A 20,790-nucleotide genomic window follows, 5' to 3' on the forward strand; every position below is an offset into this window, starting at 1 on the left:
ATGGAACCATAAATGAGCCCAAATAGCAGCTGCACTTTTGAGAAAGAAGAACAAAGTAGGAGGGATCACAATACCTGATATCAAACTGTATTACAAGACCACTGTAATAAAAACAGCATGGTACTGGCATAAAAACAGGCACACAGACCAATGGAACAGAACAGAGAGCCCATAAATAAACCCAAATCTCTACAGTCAATTAATATTTGACAAAGGGGACAGTAACATAAAATGGACTAAAAATAGCCTCTTCAACAAATGGTGTTGGGAGAACTGGACAGCTACGTGCAAAAAAATGAAACGAGCACAGACTTACACCATACACCAAAATAAATTCAAGGTGGATAAAAGACTTAAATATAAGCCACTAAACCATTAAAATCCTAGAGGAGAACACTGGCAAGAAAATCTCAGATATTTCAGGCAGCAACTTTTTTACTGATATGTTCCCTAGAGCAAGGGACATAAAGGAAAGAATAAACAAATGGGATCTCATCAAAATAAAAAGCTTCTGCATGGCTAAAGAAAATAGTATTAAATTAAAAAGACAACCAACTGTATGGGAAAACATAATTGCCAATGATACCTCAGACAAGGGTTTATACAAAGAACTTACATGACTCCACTCTAAGAAGACAAATAACCCAATTAAAAAATGGGAAAAGGACTTGAACAGACACTTCCCCAAGGAAGACATACATGAAAAAATGCTCAATATCGCTAGCTGTCAGAGAGATGCAAATTAAAACCATAATGAGATACCACCTTACACCAGTCAGAATAGCTATTGTAAACAAAGCAACAAACAACAAATGTTGGAGAGGTTGTGGGGAAAAGGGGTCTCTAGTTCACTGTTGGTAGGAATGCAGACTGGTACAACCATTATGGAAAACAGTATGGAATTTTCTAAGAAAACTAAAAATGGACCTGCCTTATGACCCAGCAATTCCATTCCTGGGATTATATCCTAAGAACCTTAAAATACCAATCCAAAAGAACGTATGCACCCTAATGTTCATAGCAGCACAATTTACAATAGCCAAGAGCTGGAAGCAACCTAGGTGCCCATCAGTAAATGAATGGATCAAAAAATTATGGTACATATACACAATGGAATTCTATGCAGCAGAAAGAAAGAAGGAGCTCCTATCCTTTGCAACAGCTTGGATGGAAATGGAAAGCATTATGCTGAGTGAAATAAGCCAGGCAGTGAAGGACAAATACCATATGATCTCACCTTTAACAGGAAGCTAAACAATAAAACAAACAAGCAAGCAAAATAAAAATGACACTGAAATCGAGAACAGGGGGACAGCGAGCAGAGGGGAGAGGGGTGGGAATCTCAGGGGAAAAAGAAGGATTTACAGGAACTAGCATGAAGGACACATGGACAACTACTAAGGGGGTGGAAAGGGGAGGGAGGTAGGGGGCACGGGGGTGGGCTGGGAAGGGAGTAAAAGAAAGAATACTGTAGTTGAAAAATAATTTAAAAAATAAATTAATTAATTTAAAAAAGACTTTATTTATTTTATTTTTAGACAGAGAGAAAAAGAGGAAGAGAGAGAGAGAAACAATCAATGTGTGCTTGCCTCTCACATGCCCCCTACTTGGGACCTGGCCCACAACCCAGGCACGTGCCCTGACTGGGAATTGAATCGGTGATCCTTTGGTTCACAGCCTGGTGCTCAATCCACTGAGTCATACCAGCCAGGGCTCTAAATTTGCTTTTGTGCCTTAAGTTAATGAGTATTAGGGTACCCTTTGGAGATGAGAAAATTCAAAGTGTAACAAATCACTCCATTTTCATAGTCACTGATCATAAAATGAAGGTTTAAATTTCATTTTGTGCAAAAACTAATTTTAGGAGGTATGGTGGAGGGAGGTCTATGACATTTTTCTTTATATTGCCAAATTTGGTAGCCTTGAGAGGTGGTCCAGTCAACCCCAAAGCCCTTCCTTCCTATTTTAATTTTAATATGAATATGATACAGCTTAAGAAAAAAGTATAAGCAAGTGATATAGCAAGGGGTGGGGGAACTTAGGGATCAACAAAGATGGGTAGTAGAAGACCTTTGTAATGTGAAGCTTTAGGAAAAGATAGTTTGACATCAGAAGCATGTCTCCCACAAAGAGACTTTGGTTCTTAAAACGGACATTAAAATGATTTTGATAAATTACAGTTATCGAAATAATTACTAGTTGGAATGAATATACTGCAAATCTCAAACACACTGAAATGATGAAGTGAAATTATACATCAGAGTTAGAGGAAACCAGGAACTTACCATCGGATACTTTGTGTTCACAGTTAAGCAAATCTTTGCAGATTCGTGCTGGGTTATCTCGTGTGCCAAGAGGATTCTTGATGCTGTGCAATAGCTTGCTAAGGTAGTTCAGGGTTTTGAATATCTCTGCACTGTAGTCAATTAAAGTCACTTCAGTATTCTGGTAGCTCTGCCAAGTCATCATAAAAATCATATTAGCAAAAATGCATAGCATAGCCATCAATGATAGGTAACTCTAATGATCAACAGGGATCAAGGCCGAAAAGAATGCATTCCTATTGTGTGCAATGACTGTGGAGCAGGATGTGAAAAGCAGGGGATATGCACATATAAGCAAGTGTGTAAGTCTGATCAATTTTGATTCTGAATAGAGATTAAATTCACTCTCAAGAGTCTAGTTTTCAAAGCAGCACACAACTTAATAATTACTATGCCTACTTCATAGTGTTTTTAAAAGTCATACACTGAATAATTAGTCTAAATAGGACAAATAAGTAGTGATACTAGGTCTCATTTTAAGAAGTGGACAGGTTCATTTAAGTATTTCCTCTACAGCACCAAATTCCTTATTAAGAAATCCATTTAACGATATGACATTTTTGTTTTAAATGCATTCCTTAAAATATCCTGTGTATATATTTCTGTTTATTAAAATCATTAATTTTGTCCTTAAAATGGTTTTATTCTTTTAAATCTGTTTTAAATATATTTGAGATAAAGCTACGTTTTGGCCTCCAAAGAAAATTTCTGCTTAATTTGTATATTGCAACTGCCAATGTAAATAAAACCAGATATATTACCTCCATCTGTAGGGTGGCATGTGATTCAATCAAGGCCTGAATAGCAGCACTGATATCCATTTGTTTCTGTGTAAAACAAAACCATTTGAGATCAGCAATAAGATCAACACTGAGTGCTCTGAAGCGAAGGCTATAAATTCTGAAAGCTCCGCTGTTAAAAGTATACTAGACTCATTATCTGAAAGCGGCTGGTACCTCTTACAGTTGGACAGATCTTGCACATACTGCCTGGCCATCTGAAAGGACAATATGCTGCCTTCATCCAAATTTCAAAAGTTTCCTAATTAAAACAGGACCAAAGTCTAGAGCCCTCAAATGAAAAACGGTTTGTCTCTGCTGCGTGAAAACACACCAGAAGTTACTCCGATGGAAGAAGAATGAAATATGATCCCCTTAGTTAATAAATTGTAAAGTGGAGAATAAATAACTGTAATAATTTTTAAGTTATATTCTTGGAAGGAAAATAGAATAAAATACTACTGTCTTGAGGTAGTCACATTAGTTTAATCCGATACTTCTGCGGTCTTAAAAACAATTTCTGAAGTTGGAAAATGTACCATTAGTCCCAAAAGAAATAATACGGTATAAATCCAATCTCCTTCTGCATTTAATAAGAGATATTTTTAGAGAAAAGACATAACCATTAGTAAAAGTATTTCTATATTTTAGTTTTTTAACAAAAAATAACTTGGAAACTAAGAAGCATGTGTTGGGAGAAAGCACATCTCTATAAGCAGATCAAGCAATCTAATTTCTTTCAGAATACTTGTATTGCTAATAATCTTTTTACTTAGAGGTCTATATAATAGAAACTGTTTTCACCAGATCTTTCATAGCTCATGGTTGGTAATTTGAAAAACTACTTAAAATGATGGCACAATTAATAAAATGGACTTTACCTTGCCTCAACATGTGGTTTTCATATTGGAGAATAATTGACTCATTCTGTATATATATACATGCTGCCAAACACTATGATACAAATTGAGGATAGAATGGTAAGCAAAAAAGAAGCACTTCTTGTGGAGCTGAAGTTTAAACAGAGGGAAAGGCATTAACCAAATCAACTCAAAAAATACATAATAACAAATTGTGATTTGTGCCATTAAAGAAAAACACATGAACCTCTGAGAGAAAGGAGGAATCTGAACCAACTCTGGAAGACATACGAGGTTTGGAAGGCATAGATCAGGGAAGGCTTCCTTGAGATTGTGACAGCTCAGCTGAGACATAAAGAACAAATATGAATTGTTACAAGAAGGGGTGGAAGGGCTTTCCAGGCAGAGGTAACAGCCTTGCGCACAGGCCATTAGACGGGCCAGCACGGCCTGTATAAGAAGCAGAAAGTGTTAGCCTAAAAGGTTCTGTGCAGATTAAACAATTCTGACCCCCACGTCTATGTGAATGGGGAGATTTTGGACATGAGTCACACAAAAATATTGGCACTAAATACAGGCAACTAAATTAAGCACTAACAATAGTCACCTTCATCTTTTCCAGTTGGTTTGTGAATAGGGCTTTTAATCTTACACAACCTAGCCGAGCAGTTCTCAGACTTTGCACAATTAGAATCCTTTTGCACTTTTAAAAATTATTAAGGATTGTAAACAACTTTCATTTATCTAAGTTACAACTTTTAATATTTAACATAGTAGAAATTAAAATTTAAAACTATTTATATTGACTACTTTAAGACAAGAACTCTATTATGTGAATATAAATTATTTAAAATTTTCTTTTATTGACGTTCCAATAGAGTTGTCTTCATTTTCCTACCACCACTTCCCCACCTCCACCTCCCACCCTCAGTCCTCCCCTCCTTTAGCTTTGTCCATCAGTCCTTTATACATATTCATTTACGACCCTTTCCCTTCTTTCCCATGTTATTTCCCTCTCCCCTCTCCTCTGGTTAATTGCATTTTCCAAAACAAAAATAATGTGATAAGAGTGGTACTGTTTTACGCTTGGTACATCTCTTTAATGTCTCAAATAATGTCCCTTATTTGCTTCTGTATTCAATCTGTTATATGCTACTTTAGTTTTAATATATGACACATCATTTCAGCCATTTTAAAGTGTCCAATTCAGTTACTTTTGGTAGAGTCACTATGCAATGCAAAAATTACCATTATTTAATTTCAGCACCTTCTTATCAACTGTGAAAGAAACCCTGTACTACTAAACAGTCACTCCTCATATTTTTCCTATTCTATTTCATTAAAACATGCTAAATGGTATCATTAAATTGGTCTCATGATCCACCAATAATAAGTCATATAATACTCTGAACTAATTACTAAATAATTATCAAGACAACTCCTATCTTTAATTTTCCTCCAAGCAAAGTTTGCTAGTTTGGAAGATTCCTACTGAAATTTTCTAAGAGATATAGCTTGCTTTTTTTGGTATTTAGATAGTTATTTATTAATTCAATAGGAACTTATTAGAAGCTTGAATGGAAAATTAAAAAAAAATAGTCCCTACCTTCAGAGAGTTCATGATCTAGTAGAGAAAACTGGCATGAAAATAAATGAGTATGATTGAAGAAAGGGAAATGATCAGTTCTCTCTGGCAGTGTGATAAGGGGTCAGAATTAAGAAGAGTTCCACAGAAGATGTGACCATAAGTTGAGTTTAGAAATACCATGTAGGTATATTCTCACTGTCATTTAAACTTTTGCTCTGGAAGTCTTTTCTCAAGGCTGCGGGGCACCTTCCCTGCAACGCACTCTGCAAGCCCCGCAAGGACAGTGTAAGGAAGCCAGGTGTCACGTGTGCCAAGGAAAGGAAGACGGAGAGGAGAGAAGGAGAAGGAAACAACAAAACCAGTATTACTTGAGCAACCATAATCTGGCAAGCACATATATTTTCTCATTTAATCCTCCTAATAATTTCTTGAAGTGTATGCTTTTTTTATTCACAGTGTGTTCAGAGCAAAATACCTGCCATGTATCCCACTTCATTTCAGCTGTATAAGAACACATACAAATATTTTCCAAGCGAGACAGGAATATTTTCCCCCAAAGTTTGGTTACTCCCATGTGAAAATTTTCACTAAACGCCTCTAATTTGCCAATGATGCATGATCTTTTAGAACTGGTTTTTCTTAGGAAGGCAGCTACGACAGCTGTGTCACAGTCGTGAGCTGGAGAGGCAACTGATGAGGGCGTTAGTGACCCATGTCTTGTGGGGACCCAGGGAAGAAGAAGAACAGAGAGGTCGAAAGCAATGTAACAATTTAAAGTCAAACACTTGCACTGATGTTTGCTCCAGGGACGGTTTCAATCCCCATTAGTCAGGTGGACAGAAAGGGGAAGTGACTTTTAAAAATCATAGATAAATGAATCTCCCATTTCCAAGGAGACAATCTTCCTTTTGGCACTTTGCTTGAAAGTTATTCCCTATCCCAATGAAAAGCTGAGAAGCATGAAGAGTTCCTGACCTTCTGAGAGTAGGCCACAGTGACCCACCAACTAGAACTGTCCAAGATACAAATGACACTACAGCAGCTTGTGGAAATAAGTAAGGCTTGGAAGGCACTGAACTGGCCTTTGTTTGGGACAGTGAAGCTAACAGTGAATCTCATTTATGCCCGAAATCTATCCAAGAACCATTATATTTGACCAGGATGCTACAGAAGTGGGGTGGGGCATGGGTGAGGAAGATAACATGGATACGAAGTATAAGGGAAACTGAGTTTGGAACATTGGAGGCCAGGATAATAGCTGATAATGAAGCAACAGAAGCACTGTGTCTCAAAGATAAGGGTAGCAAGCTTTGGGTTGTAATACATAAAGAGCAAATACATAAGAAGTCTGAGGGCTTCTATAGCTACCAGCAAATAAGAAAGATTCATGTAAAGCTTAGAAAGTGTATAATTCTGGCTGGTAAAAAAGGACATTTAAAAATAAAGAACTAGGACCCAGAAATGTGAAGAAATGGAGGCAGATAACTTCTTATTTAAAACCATTTCCATTTCACACACAAGAAATCTGGGGCTTGGACTTGAAGTTATTATAGCTGGGAAGGTTCTATACTAGATTAGCAAAAAGAACAGAGGTAGCCAAGCGGGCAGCTAGGGAGTTAATGGAAGCTTTAAAAAGTCAACATGATATACTGAGATAAACAAAACAAAAAAAACTTACTCTTGGGCCTGGTGCTCCAGGTGGACCCTACAACACAACAAATTTTAAAAGGTTTTATTTAACAGATATCTGAAGCCAGGTAAACATGTAAGCATCAATGATAAACAGATATAAATATAAATAAACTCACTGGAGGCCCTGGTTGACCCCGTGGCCCTTGGGGACCCTAAGGAGAAATGGAGACACAGCACAGCATGTAAACATTATGCATTTGGACGGTGTAAACAGGACAGCAAAGATCCAGCCTCTGTCACTGCCTCTTTGTGTGAGGCGAGTCTTAAGATACAAAGTTGTTTCAGTAATTTGAAGTTATATGTTCTTGCATTGAGTTTTCACCCATATTCATGAACAAGCTGGATATTTATTTTCATGTATTATTAATATTAGAAACTGAATTTATTCACGTTAACATACCATTATAAATATAACATTTAAAATGTTAACATTGTCTAAGTGTGTTTTTCCTGTTATTTCTATCTACCACTTACCTAATTATCCAATGAAGACTTCAGTGTTCTTAGATGTTTTTATCTTTAACATCCACCTATAATTTGGTTATCAACTACTGTTAATTTCACCTCCAAATCTCTCCAAAATACTGCATATCCATTCTTACAGCAACAGTCTTAGTTTTATGTTAATCACGTGCTGTGAATTGAATGTTTGTTTTCCCCAGATTCATACACTGAAGTCCTAATCCCCAAAGTGATGATATTCAGAGGTGGGACCTGTGTGAGGAAATTAGATTACGTGGAGCCCTTATGAATGGTAGTGGTCTTATAAGAAGACACGCGAGAGAGATGATCTCTCTCCCCCCACCAGGTAAGGATATAGCAAGAAGGTAGCCTTCTAAAAACCAGGGAGAGGACCCTTGTCAGACATCAAATCTGACGGCACCTCAACTTGGGACCTCCCAGCCTCCAGAACTGTGAGTGATACATGTGTTGAAGCCATCCAGCTGATAGCAATTTGTCAAAGCTGTCCCAGCTAAGACATCGTGTTTTGCCTGGGCTTGCGATCTGACTCCCTGCGTGCCCTAGTCTCTCTACTATGCTAACTACATTATACTTATAAAATGGAAATCTAACTCTCTGATTATTTAGTTAAAATCATTCAATGGCTCTTCATTGCTTAGATAACAGAGTAAGAACTTCTTAATAGTGATAGCTACCATTTACTAAGAACTCACTATATTCCAAGTTGTGTGCTTATTTATCAATAACTCGTTGAATGCCAAGTTTGTGCTCACTTTCCATTTACAGTCAAGAAAAGAGAATAGTTAAATAACCACAAATAAGGGGCAGCTAGGATAAAAATTCAAGTCAACTAGATACAAAAGTATGTTTTAAGATAATGTGCACCTCTGCCTCTCTTCAAAATCTGGGTCCCACTTCCACTAGCTCCCCTCAACACATTGACACTTGACCTGTAACCGACTACTTATAGATCCCTGAATTTTCCAAGCTTTTCATGTGGATTCTCTTGCACTTGCTGTTTCCTCACTAAGAATATTCCTTCTTACATCTTCTATCTGTTTAACTCCCATTCCCCTTCCAATACTTCTTTAAAACTGTACCTACCTTGCCTACCCCCACGTCACCTCCTTCTTGCTCAACTAACCCCTTCTGCATTCCACAACATTGGAAAATCCCTAAGGACCCTTAAAAGTGAGTTAGTCATCTTCACTTTCTGGAACAAGAATAGTACCTAATACACAGTAGGTGTTTCAAAAACTGTTACTGAATGAATGAATAATATTAAAATTAGCTGGTAATAATTTAGGAATTAGAATAGTTATATGTGTATAGTAAAATGTGAAAAGTTATATTGAGATTTTCCAAAATAATAAAACAGCAATTACAACAGAATGGTGGTTACCAGAAGAGAATGGGGAGGGAGGAGGGTAAAATGGGTACAGGGGATCAAATATATGGTAACAGATGGAAACTAGACTTTTGGGAATGATCACACAGTAGGGTATACAGGTATTGAATTATAACATTGAATACTTGAAATTTACATAATGTTATTAACCAATGTTACCTCAATAAAATTTAAAAAAGAATTTCTACTCAAAATCTGATTTGCTTAATGGCCAACTGAATGTTATGGTTGAAAGATGCAAAAGCAAAATTTATCTTCCACTGAGTTTTGAATAAATTTGTTCCTATGCTTCACATGCATTAAGCATGTTTTATTGCCAAAGCTGTTGATTCTAAATGTATTGTGACAACTAGAACAAACACCACATAGTAATGTAAAAAGGATAGAGTACTCCAAGACCATACTAGATGGACATTTCTTAATTTGCATAATATATTATTACGATCTACAGCAGAGAATGTCTAAAACATGTACCTCAGAAGCTGCATGGTAAGTTATGGGAAAGTTATTTTGGTATATAGAGGCTCAGAGTAGATTTGGCTGTGTATGCGTCTCCATTCTGGATCAACAGGGTAAAAACAAACAGTTGACATTTCACCCTACTTAGCACATTTCTGACACTTTCAAAAATCTTGTTGATGATTCAGTACAAAATACATATCTCCTCTCTGATCTTTGAAAGGGAAATGTATCATAGAAAGAAGACCACTTCTACTGCTGATTTTACTGAGCTCATTTCAGCTGGTTTCCCAGAGTAAGTCACGTCACCACAAATATGCTCGAGAGACGCTGCAAACCAAACAAGACGGGGCAGGGTAACCCCGGTGAGACGACCGCACAGAGCAGGGCAGTCAGCCACGTACAACAAGGTATTATTCCAACAATATAACACTCCTTAGTTCTTTTTTATTCCTCTCACTAGTGAGCCATTAAAGAAAAGCAATTCACTCTCTATGGATACGATATAAAGCAGTTAATAATAAAACTATGATTTTTCTATCTTAATTTCCTAAAGGGAATCAAATTGATGTGAATGGTTATGGTATTTTTTTTCCTTATAGTCAAATCACTACCTTTGAAAACAGACTCTTTTTGGGTTAGTCCCAGAATTTACTGATGATCCTCCAAAAATAATATATTTTATCATCAGATTTTGAAAATAATGACAAATCCATGTCCTTAACCTGAGCATTCAGAATTTGCATTTATGTAAATGCATTCACGATTTAGCATCATAATTTGAAAACTGCACTAGTTAAAGAGAGCTTCCCCTTTCTCCTTTACAAGTCTGGAAGCTTGCATTACAGGAGGTACAGCAGCACCACTGGTGTTTGATTCCACTAACGACTCCCCCTTTCCCCAGCTGCCACAACCAAAAAACGTCTCCACACATTTCCAATGTCTCCTGTGGGGCAGGACCAAATAGCTTTTGGTTGAGAACCACTGGTTTAGAGGGTTGAACTGGGAGTTCTGTTAATATAAGATAAGATTTATTAGACAGTCATATAACTAGGATGGAATCAGTGAATTACTTCAAAAATGACTCAATCATGTTCTAAAAGTATTTGGAGCCTAACAGAAACCAGGAGATTTTTGTAACCTTTCAAGTTTGTTATTAGCACAACAGTTTTGAAGTAGGGAAGAGTAGGGACTTTTACATGCTACCTACTTGGAAGTTTCCTCAGAATATCACAAAACTCCGGCTCAATTTAGAGCAGAAATTTTCAACCTTTTTCATCTCAAGTCACGCATACTCTAATTATTAAAATTCTGCAGCACACCAAAAATATATTTTTGCCAATCTGACAAAAAGTGTAGATATAATTTTTATTCATTCACACCAGACAGCTATTGTATTGACTGGTGTCATTTTTTTTTTTAATTTGACAATCCAATGGAAGAAAGGTCAGTGGCCCAGACTAAACAGTCAGGTACTGCATGTTTTAAAAATCCTTGCTGTACACCAGCATACCTCTTGCAGCACACCAGTTGAAAATCACCGATTTAGTATAAATGCATGAATTCAGGGACTTATTTTTAGAATAGCACATAGGCAGGCAGCCCTGAAATCGGCATAGAATAGGAGGGTCAGGAACTCTCTGACACATGGCAAGGCAGAAACAGACTTCTCAGTGGTAAAGAGGACCTACGTGAGATCAATACTAGAGTTCATGATATTCAACTGTAGAAAAAAATGAATCTTTCTAACCAAGAAACCCAAACTTATGCTAAAGGGAATTCTTTTCCTGTGTTGCTTAATGAGATTTAAACTTCTTTGTTTTGGGGGACTGAGTCATGATGGTATGAAAGTTGGTAAGAACAGCATAGCTTCCTAAATTCTTACACTAGCTTTATGGAAAATTTAAAAAATAAGATTTACAAAGCCTGTAGAATTACAGAAAAAGTCTTGATGAGGTGTAAAAATGTTAACCTTTTTGTAAAATGCAAGCAGAAAGGCTTACTTGCACATTTTTGGGATTAAGTTAATTGCACATGATCTCTAAGGATTAAAAGATTACTTTTATAAGACCCTTTGCACTATAAAGGAATCAGAAGAAGAGAGGGGATAAAAGACATTTAATGCCAGTTATTCAATAATAAAACCAGAATAAACTAATAATACTAATGTGCCAGTTAATCCTTTTATTTGCACTAATTTTATTGTCTACACTAATTACCATTTTTCACCTCCTCCTTGGATATTGGAAGTTTGTGCCTTAATTATGAAGAGGACTATGGTAACCCACAGAGCAAAAGACCAACAACTATATTAATTCAGGAAAAACTACTTTACTGGCTAGAATTTTAATACTTGTTAATTTTAGTTTTTAATTCTAGGGAATAATACACATTGATTAATCAATTCACTTTGCAAATAATGCCTGCTACCTAGCAGGTTCTGTTCTGGACACTGATAACCAGTGTATCAGACAAAGTTCCCTGCTCTCATGACATTTAAATTCTAGCAGAGGAGACAGAAAAGAAATAATTTCAGTTAGTTGCTAAGTGCTATGAAGAGCAATACAAAACTGGGTATTGTAAAAGAGAGAATGACCAGAAATATCAGGACAGGGTGGTCATGAAAGGCTTCTCTAAGGTGATATTTGAGCAGACCCCTGAATAGTAAGGTAAAACCAGTCATCTGAAGAGGAGGTGAAAGAATATTCTAGGTAGAAGGAAGGCATGTTCCAGAGAGAGAAAGACTTTCATCACAGTTGGCAAAGGGAAAGTGGTGTGTGAGGCTGGAGAGGTAAACTGGGCTAGCTCACGTCGGGCACTGGAGAGCAAGGGAAGAATGTAGATGTTATTTTAAGTACAAGAAGGAGGCATAAGGAGGTTTTAAGAGGGGAGTGATGTGATCTGACTTATGCTTCCACAATATCACTACTTGCTATGTGATTCTAAGTGCAAGAAGGAGACAGAGGGACGTTTTAAGGAGAGGAGTGATATAATCTGACTTAGCCTCTTACAGTATTACTCCGCTTGCTAAGTAGAGAATGGGCTGTAGTGGGGAAAGTGGAATAAACAAAATGGGAGACATCGGGGTGATCTAGATAAGAGTGTCAGGGATGAAGAGTGAGGGAAGTGGGCGGATTCAGAAGAGTCACTGGAGCTGATGAGAATTAATTTCTGCTTTAAAGAACTGTTGTTTATGTCCTATGCATTTGCTCTTCTTTTATGAATTGCTCATTTATTTATTATTTTTTATGTAGAATCACAAACCCTTACAGCTGAAAGAGACTCTAAAGGCATATTCTAATTCCATACTCAGGACAGAAATACTAGTCCAGTTACTCAGAGAGATACAAACTTCTACTGACAGATACTTACTATCTCACAAAACTGACTTATTTTAAAGCAGTTCATTATTATATGACAGCTCATTATAGTATGGAAATTGGCCTCAACATTCCATACACTTAGCCAATAAGTACCTACTTGGTGATATTACGTGCCAAGTACTTTTGTAGACTGGGGATTATGTGGTATGACAAAATTCACCATCTCTCAGAGAGCTAAGCAAGGAAACTGAAAATTCAATGTAATAAATAAACCATTTAAATTTTATTTTCTAGAGTTACTTACATATATTCTTTCTTGTTGAGAAAAATCTTCCCAATATTTGAAGACAACTATCATGTTCCCAATACCCAAGACTTCTCTAATCATTTTACTAATAATTTGTTAAATATTTATCAAGACAGGCACTGCCTGTTAATATTTGTTAAATATTTATCAAATACTCACTATAAGACAGGCACTGCCTTAGGTGTTGGGGACACAGCGTTAGAACGAACAGATGAAATGCTTGTGTCATGGAGCCTACATTGCACTGTGGGGAGATACAACCAGCAAAAAATCCTAATACATACGTAGCATGTCAGGTGGCAAGGAAGCGGGTAAAGGAAAAACAGGGAATCTCAGGCAGGTGGGGGTATCGCTATTTATGGACTGGTCAGGAAAATCCTCTCTGGTAAGCAGACATTTAAGCAAAGAACTGAAGAAGAGTTGCCGGGCATTGCACTCGGTTCTGGGTACCAGGTATTAAGTCCACAGGTGGCAGCGGGGTGGAACTTAAACAACAGCAAGACCACCCTGAACAAATGATCTTTTAAATGAAACCTCAAGATAAGTAGGAACTACAGGAAGAAATAGTACCGATGAGAAAAATCAAGTGCAAAAGCCAGGCAGTAAAGAGAGAACAAAGAATTAGGAGAAGGATGATGAGCCTGCGGTATGGTAAAGGCTAAATATTTCAGGCATTTCAACTGGATTTTTTGGAACACGGGTCTCAGACACCACCCATCTACGAGAGCCATCCTCTGACTGTTCTTTAATTTTGTCCATGTTCCCCTCAGGGGGGTGGCCTACCTGTTGCCACTACCTGCTTTATTTTGGATGCTGTGTTTCTACCAGTGCAATGTAAGATTGCCTGCATAATCCATTGGATTTGTAGCTCATCAGAGCCAATGAATTTTTTTTCCATATGAGATGGTTTTGACATTGTCACAGATATTTGAGGTTTCCTCATCCTGATGGCAACTTACGTCCCACCTGGAGAGGGTGGGTCAGGTCGGCAGCTGAGACAGACAGGTCTGGGAAATGGGCTAATCCCACGCCTCCCTCCTTTCCCCTTCCCCTCTCTTCTCTTCCCGGGGAATGTGGCTTCATTGTGTGCATACTCCCTTGCTTCCTGGTCTAGTAAGTCTGCTGAGAAAATGTGAGGACTGACTGTATTTTTGCAAATTAAACACATTTATTTTAATGCCCTTTGGAGATTTTTAGGCTATCTGAAATCACATAATTTCCATTCTTCTGCTATTTAATATAACTGGAACTTGTTCTGTAGCTCAAGCATACCCCACAATGCAAAGCAAAAATCTCAGCTGTCACTGTGTAATCATACCACCTTTTCATCAAGACTTAACTGCTATCTCTAAGTTTATTCTTATGTACCTTCTGTTCCTGGTTTCTAGCTCCCTCATTTCACTCCATGCCTGCCTTGTTTGTGGCTGCTGCTTTATAAAGCTCAATAGGTCTCCTCTGGGAAAGTGGACCCTTTACAGAACATCTTCAACTCAGAAGAAGTGATATTCAGAAAAGTAGGAAATAGTGGCAGCAGGAGCTATGTAGGTCCCCAAATAGCTGTGTATCTTTTTACCCAGCCGCTCACCATTGTTTTGGACTGGGTGAAATATAATGCCTACAACCAATGATTTCCTTTTGCTCTGCAGCCCTCTTGGTTCTGACTGGACATAATGGATATATATCTATATATATATATATATATATAAAGTGGCTTGGCAGTGCTCTTGCAGCACTAGTGAAGAAGGCTCACACCTCTTCTCCTGATGCCTGATAAGGCAAATATTCCATTTCACACAGGGATCCGAGAAGAATGTGACAGGCAGGTTCTTAAATATGTTTAGGCTTTATAGGGTTTCACTGCTATATACTTCCTGAAAAAATGTAACTTTATTTTTATTCCACAAGTACTAGATACATGATGAACACACCAAGGTTCTTGCTTTCATGAAGCTTATAGCTTAGGGACAAGTGATACTATAACCACATATTTAGTTAAACTTACAGTTTCACCTCTAAAGCCTTTTTCACCTCTGGGTCCCTAAAAGAGAAAAAAGTTACATTAGTGTTATTCATAGTTATTTATCAGTTGTAGCTGAGGTTGTAAACAGAAACATAATTTGTTTTTCTTTTTTTTATTCTAGCAAGACTTGTTTAGTAAATTCATATAAATTCTAGTTTTCTTTCCTAAGTAAAGGAACGACAAAAACAAAAACAGTCCTTTCATTTATCATGCTATCTGTTTTGCAATCCCTAGCTCCACCTTAACCTGAGGCAGGTATAACAGGCTACTTATTTATTCAATTAATTCGAAATAGCTGAGTGACAATTCGACACAAAACAATTTAGAAAAGAAATACAGGTTGAGTTCTTCCGATATTTGTTTTCCTCGGCCTTTGAAGACCTGGTCTCGAGAGATGTTTCCTCCTTTATCATCTTTGCATTCTATTCCTCCTTCTAATCTATAGCCCACACATTTTGATATGTTACATACATTTTCATTCAGTTTAAAATAATTTCTTTCTTTTAAACATTCTCTTTGATACATGGATTATGTAGATATGTGTGGTTTAGTTTTTAAGTGTTCAAATATTCTCCTATTATGTTTCTGGTTTATAGATTTTTAGTTTAGTTCCATTATGGCCAGAGAACAGATTTTAGACTTCAGTTCTTTAAGTTTAATAAAATTTGTTTCACGTCCCAGAATATGATGTTTTGGTGACTGTTGCATGTCCGCTTGAAGAGAATGTGTATTCTGCTGTTGTTAATGGACCTACTGCTTTTACACTGTTAATATTTTTGTGTTCTTCCTTGTGGAAATTAGAGATGCAAGTTTTAGTAAAAAAATGAGATAATACTATTCACCTTTTCTGTAACATGTATTTATTGTTCACAATATAATATGCATGTTCTTCCATATCAATCCACATTCCTCTAGGTAATTATAATGTTTATCTGCTATTTAATAAACTATTATAATGTTTTGTTGAATTTCCCTATTAGACTTTTTCTATTTTTTCATGATGAATAATACTGTGATAAATATCTTTGTATTAAAAATTCTGATAGAAATTATTTTGAATGGTTGTTTGAAATTGCATGCACACCACAACAAATGGGAGGGCATACTTCTGAAGTGTGCATGTACTATCATCCTCTGTTAATCTTATTCTTAATATAATATAATCTTATTATATACTCTTCTATGCATCAGATTTTTCATACTTAACAACATGCCATAAAACAACATCAAGTCAGCCAAACTAAATAAACTAATTCTTTTTTAACAACTGCATTATTTTCCATAAATTGGTTAGACCACAAGTTATTCCATGATTCTTCTACATACGAGCATTTATGTGATTTTAAGCCTTTTTTGCCAATAAAAACAGTGCTGTGGAAAAAAAAAAACCTCTGTAAAATTTCTTTAGTATATTGAGTGCCTTTATTTCTATGGGACAAATTCCTCTAAGTGGAACTCCTTGATCAAAGGGTATATGAGATCTGTCCAGAAGGTATCCAGCCATGTAACATGGAAAACAGAGACATCTACTGAAGATACAAGATACAAGAAACATTGGACACAGGACAGTGATGCCTCAGTAGGCACTTTGGAACCTCACGCTGTTCTCCCCATCACCATCAGCTGCCCCATCATATTTTCCTGAATCTTATCAAAGGTCTGAAGCCTCTTCTTTTTCAAAGGTGATTTTAGTTTTGGGAAAAGCCAGAAGTCACAGGGTGCCAAATCTGGGCTGTAGGGGGGCTCAGCCACCTGAGTGATTTGATGATCCACCCAAAAACTCTGTAAGAGACGTGATGCATGAGTGGGTGCATTGTCCTGATGAAGCTGCCAATCACCAGTTTCCCATAGCTGCAGTCTTCTGAATCATCCAAGCAGTTTCCATGGAGGAATGTTCAAGCTTAATGCAAAATCTGATGATGATTCATTGTTCTACTCACTTAATCATTTTGAATGTGACAGCCACACAATACACAAGCTCACTCAGTGGCATCTACATCCCACTGACTAGTACAGTGAAGTCATCATTGTTCTCATATGTGCATTCCAGTCCACTCTCCTTGGCTGCCAGGTTACAACATCACACAACTGTTCTCTTTACATTAACAATGGTTGGATTTTTTTCCAGACAGACCTCACATACATGTATGTATGTGTGTCTGTGCATATTTTAATAGATATCTTTCCATAAAGGCTGCAATTCACATTTCTACCAGTGATAAATGAGAGTACCATTCTTCTTAACTTCTTTTCTGAAAGGTTGGATGTAACATCTCATTAATATTTGAGTTTGCATTTCTCTAATAGTTAGGATAGGATCTTTTCAAATAACTATTGATGTTTTGAATTTGTTTTTGTCTACTAAGTTTTCTATCTTTTTCACACTAATTTGTATGAGCTTTTTATTCATTAGCCTATTATATGTTGTAATTACTTTTTCCCAACTTTTACAAGGGTGGGAAAAATAGCTTTATAGTTGTGAATATGTGAAACAAAGTTTATTCTTGTCTTGTTATTTATTAATGATTATATTATTTTTCATACAAACTGCAAACCTACTTTTACCCTCCCCTATATTATTTTGACTTTATTTATGGACTCTGTCTCCATATAAAATTAATTTTTTTTCAAGTATTCATATATATTTTCTGTTCATTTATAGTTTTCTGATATCCTATTTTAATTTTTGATCCTTTTTTAAAAGTATATTTTATTGATTACACTATTACAGTTGTCCCAATTTTTCCCCTTTGTCCCCCTCTGCCCAACATCCCTCGTCCTTCTAGCAGTCCCCTCCTTAGTTCATGTCCATGGGTCATGCATGGAAGAACTTCTCCATTTCCTACACTATTATTAACATCCCCCTGTCCATTTTGTACCTACCAATTATGCTTATTAATCCCTGTACCTTTCCCCCCATTTTCCACCTTCCTCCTTTCTGCTGATAACCTCCTATGTGATCTCCATTTCTATAATTCTGTTCCTGTTTTATATAAATGTTTTATAAAAATGTTCCTATTTTATATAAAAGGACTCCCCAACCGTTAAGCTATGATTTAGTTTTCTAGATAAGTTTCTTAAGATTTTAATTGTTTCACTTTTTTTTACAGTAAAGTCTTTAAAAGTTCACCTAGGATTTTTAGCAAACTTGGGTCAAATAGGGTTCCAGTTTCCTAGACGGTGGCAGGACTGCAAGAAAATCTATCTCCATTGCTGTCACTGGTGTAGGAGTCAGTGTGTGGCCGAATCCTGGTCAGCAGACATAAAAAATACAATGGGAGACTTCTGAAAAAAGCTTTATATTTCCCAAGATAGATCACTTTTCACTTTGGATCATTATTCTAGATGTGACTCCTGCGAAGTTGTAGCCATCCTGCTGTAAACGTAATTATGAAGCCAGCAAAAGGATGGCAGAGTAGAGATACAGAAATAATCTGGTCTTGAATAACATGATCTACTCACTCAGTTAAGCAAATCTGAAGTTCTTAGCTCAGGGCTCTTCATAAGGTGACACACATTTCCTTACTGATAAAGCAGTTTGATTCAGGGTTCTTATTACTTGCAGCCAAAATTATCCCAACTGATGTATCACTTTTGTTATAATTACATTCCTATTCTGAGATGTAACTCTGGGCTCTAGCCTATTACACTGATCAATTCATTCATTTCTTTGTACTACTATATAGTTGCATTTACAATGACTTTAAAGTATTGTTTTCTTATTTATAAAAACAAGTCTCTCATCCCCCACCACTATTTTCTTTCACAATGTTTTGGCCATTCTCAAATGCTTATTCTTTTACAATAAACTTTTCTTGGAAGTTTCTTTCTGGAATAGGAAAAAATAGAATATACAAAAATTTTAATGTACATGCTGAATATTATAAGGACCCTAAGGAACCATTTATAAACAAAACAGGTATTTTAATTGAGCCATGTTTTATCATGTTTTTTTCAACCAATTAATATTTCATATTTTTGACAGAGGACTAAATCATTCTGTAATCAGAAGACTGTATTCCCAAGTTTGCTGAAGAACCACCCACTGAAATATGAGAATTCTCTCACTTATAATCTCTGATTTAGATTATAGAGCTGAGTGGTAAATGCTGAAAGTCTACAAAAACATCAACTTATGCATTTAACATTTTAAAATTAAAAATCCAGTAAATTTGGCAGTGGACTCTTCTAACTTTAGCAGAGAGAATAGCTATACTTAATACTGTAAGTATAAAATAGGGGCATCCCGCTTCCTATTTGAAAACTCTTTGTCTAACACTTTCGAGTACTTGAAAATATTAATTCCCTGCAGAGAATGAATGTTCTCCAAATCTCAATTTGCCTCTCTCTACTGTGCTCTTGCTCTTGCATCTTTTACTATTAGTACAGTAAAATTCTTTCAAGACCTCCCCCCCTAAACGCTGTCTCATTTTTATCTTACTTCATTGCCAAATTTCTTAAGGCACTGGCACATACTGTCACAGCTTCTTCCCCAGAGGAAAGAGCACTGGCCTTGAAATAAGAAATATCAGCTATGTAATTCACTAGCTATATCACCATGAATAACAACATAACTGATAAAACTCATCTATTTCCTTATGTCTTAAGTATAAAAAATAATATCTACATCAAAAGTTTGTTGCAAGAATTTTAGAAAACCTACTATTATTTTATCTGTACTCTCTTCTACTGCAACTTATTCTCTGAGATTCCTACTACCTACTTTCTTGAAACTCATGTGGCTTAACCTTGTAGTTTTCTGGTTTTCTAATTCCCACCAACTGTTTTTTTTTCTTTTAGGGTGGGCATTTCCAAAGACTCAAATGTCAGCTGTCTGCTCTTCTTTTGCTATGCTCTTTCCTTCAGAATACTGATTCTTTTATTCCTTTAGTGATCATCATTATGTTTATGATGCTCAACCTCTCTTCCAAACTCCAGTTCTATTTTCCTTCATCAATCCCAGTTTTAATGCCTACCTCGCTGTACATGCTTTCCTAATACACGCGATTTCTACATTCTTAGGAATCACCTTCCAGATGAAAACGCGCATCTGTTTTGCCCTTTGCTTTTCAAATACCCAGGATTGTCCTTTGTGGACTGCTGTAGAAATAAGATTAAAGAAAAAAAGACCTGTACTGGTGACAAACTTACGGTTCTACCTGTTGGGCCTGTTATACCTTCTCTGCCAAGGGGGCCAGTGTTTCCCTGTTGGAGTGAAAGAAAGACAGTCATTCTCATTGTCAGTATAATTCAGAAAAATTCTAGAAAATGTCCTGTGCAATGGTAAAACAGTCCATGTCTACCTAATTTTAGTTTTCACTATAAAATCTTGTAGTATTAGTAGAAATCATAGGGATTTTGATTTGCAGTGTGTGGCCCAATTCTACATATTATTACAGTTTCCTGTCAGGAGAGTTGCATTGGTATAACTCCTTACAAACTGATAAATCAGCATTACAATTCCATGTACTGGTAACTCCAATAATGCTATATTATATATGTGCCATTATATAAAAATGCAATTACTTTATATAAAGAGACTACATAGAATGATAAAATTTTGCATAG

General features: G+C 36.4%; 1 protein-coding gene across 1 annotated transcript in view; it reads right to left on the reverse strand.

Annotated features, from left to right (window-relative positions):
* Window positions 1–20,790, reverse strand: part of COL24A1 (collagen type XXIV alpha 1 chain) — a 346,701-nt gene that overhangs the window by 14,406 nt on the left and 311,505 nt on the right. Inside the window, exons 52-57 of the mRNA XM_053655519.1 lie at window positions 20,374–20,427; window positions 15,205–15,240; window positions 7,360–7,395; window positions 7,230–7,256; window positions 3,086–3,151; window positions 2,286–2,454 (exon numbers count right to left, since the gene is read on the reverse strand). Of these exons, the coding sequence (XP_053511494.1) occupies window positions 2,286–2,454; window positions 3,086–3,151; window positions 7,230–7,256; window positions 7,360–7,395; window positions 15,205–15,240; window positions 20,374–20,427 (388 nt within the window). The remainder of the gene's footprint in view (window positions 1–2,285; window positions 2,455–3,085; window positions 3,152–7,229; window positions 7,257–7,359; window positions 7,396–15,204; window positions 15,241–20,373; window positions 20,428–20,790) is intronic.

This window comes from Artibeus jamaicensis, unplaced genomic scaffold, assembly GCF_021234435.1.
Source record: "Artibeus jamaicensis isolate MK-2021 breed Jamaican fruit bat unplaced genomic scaffold, CSHL_Jam_final scaffold_1019, whole genome shotgun sequence".
Classification (NCBI taxonomy): Eukaryota; Metazoa; Chordata; class Mammalia; order Chiroptera; family Phyllostomidae; genus Artibeus; species Artibeus jamaicensis.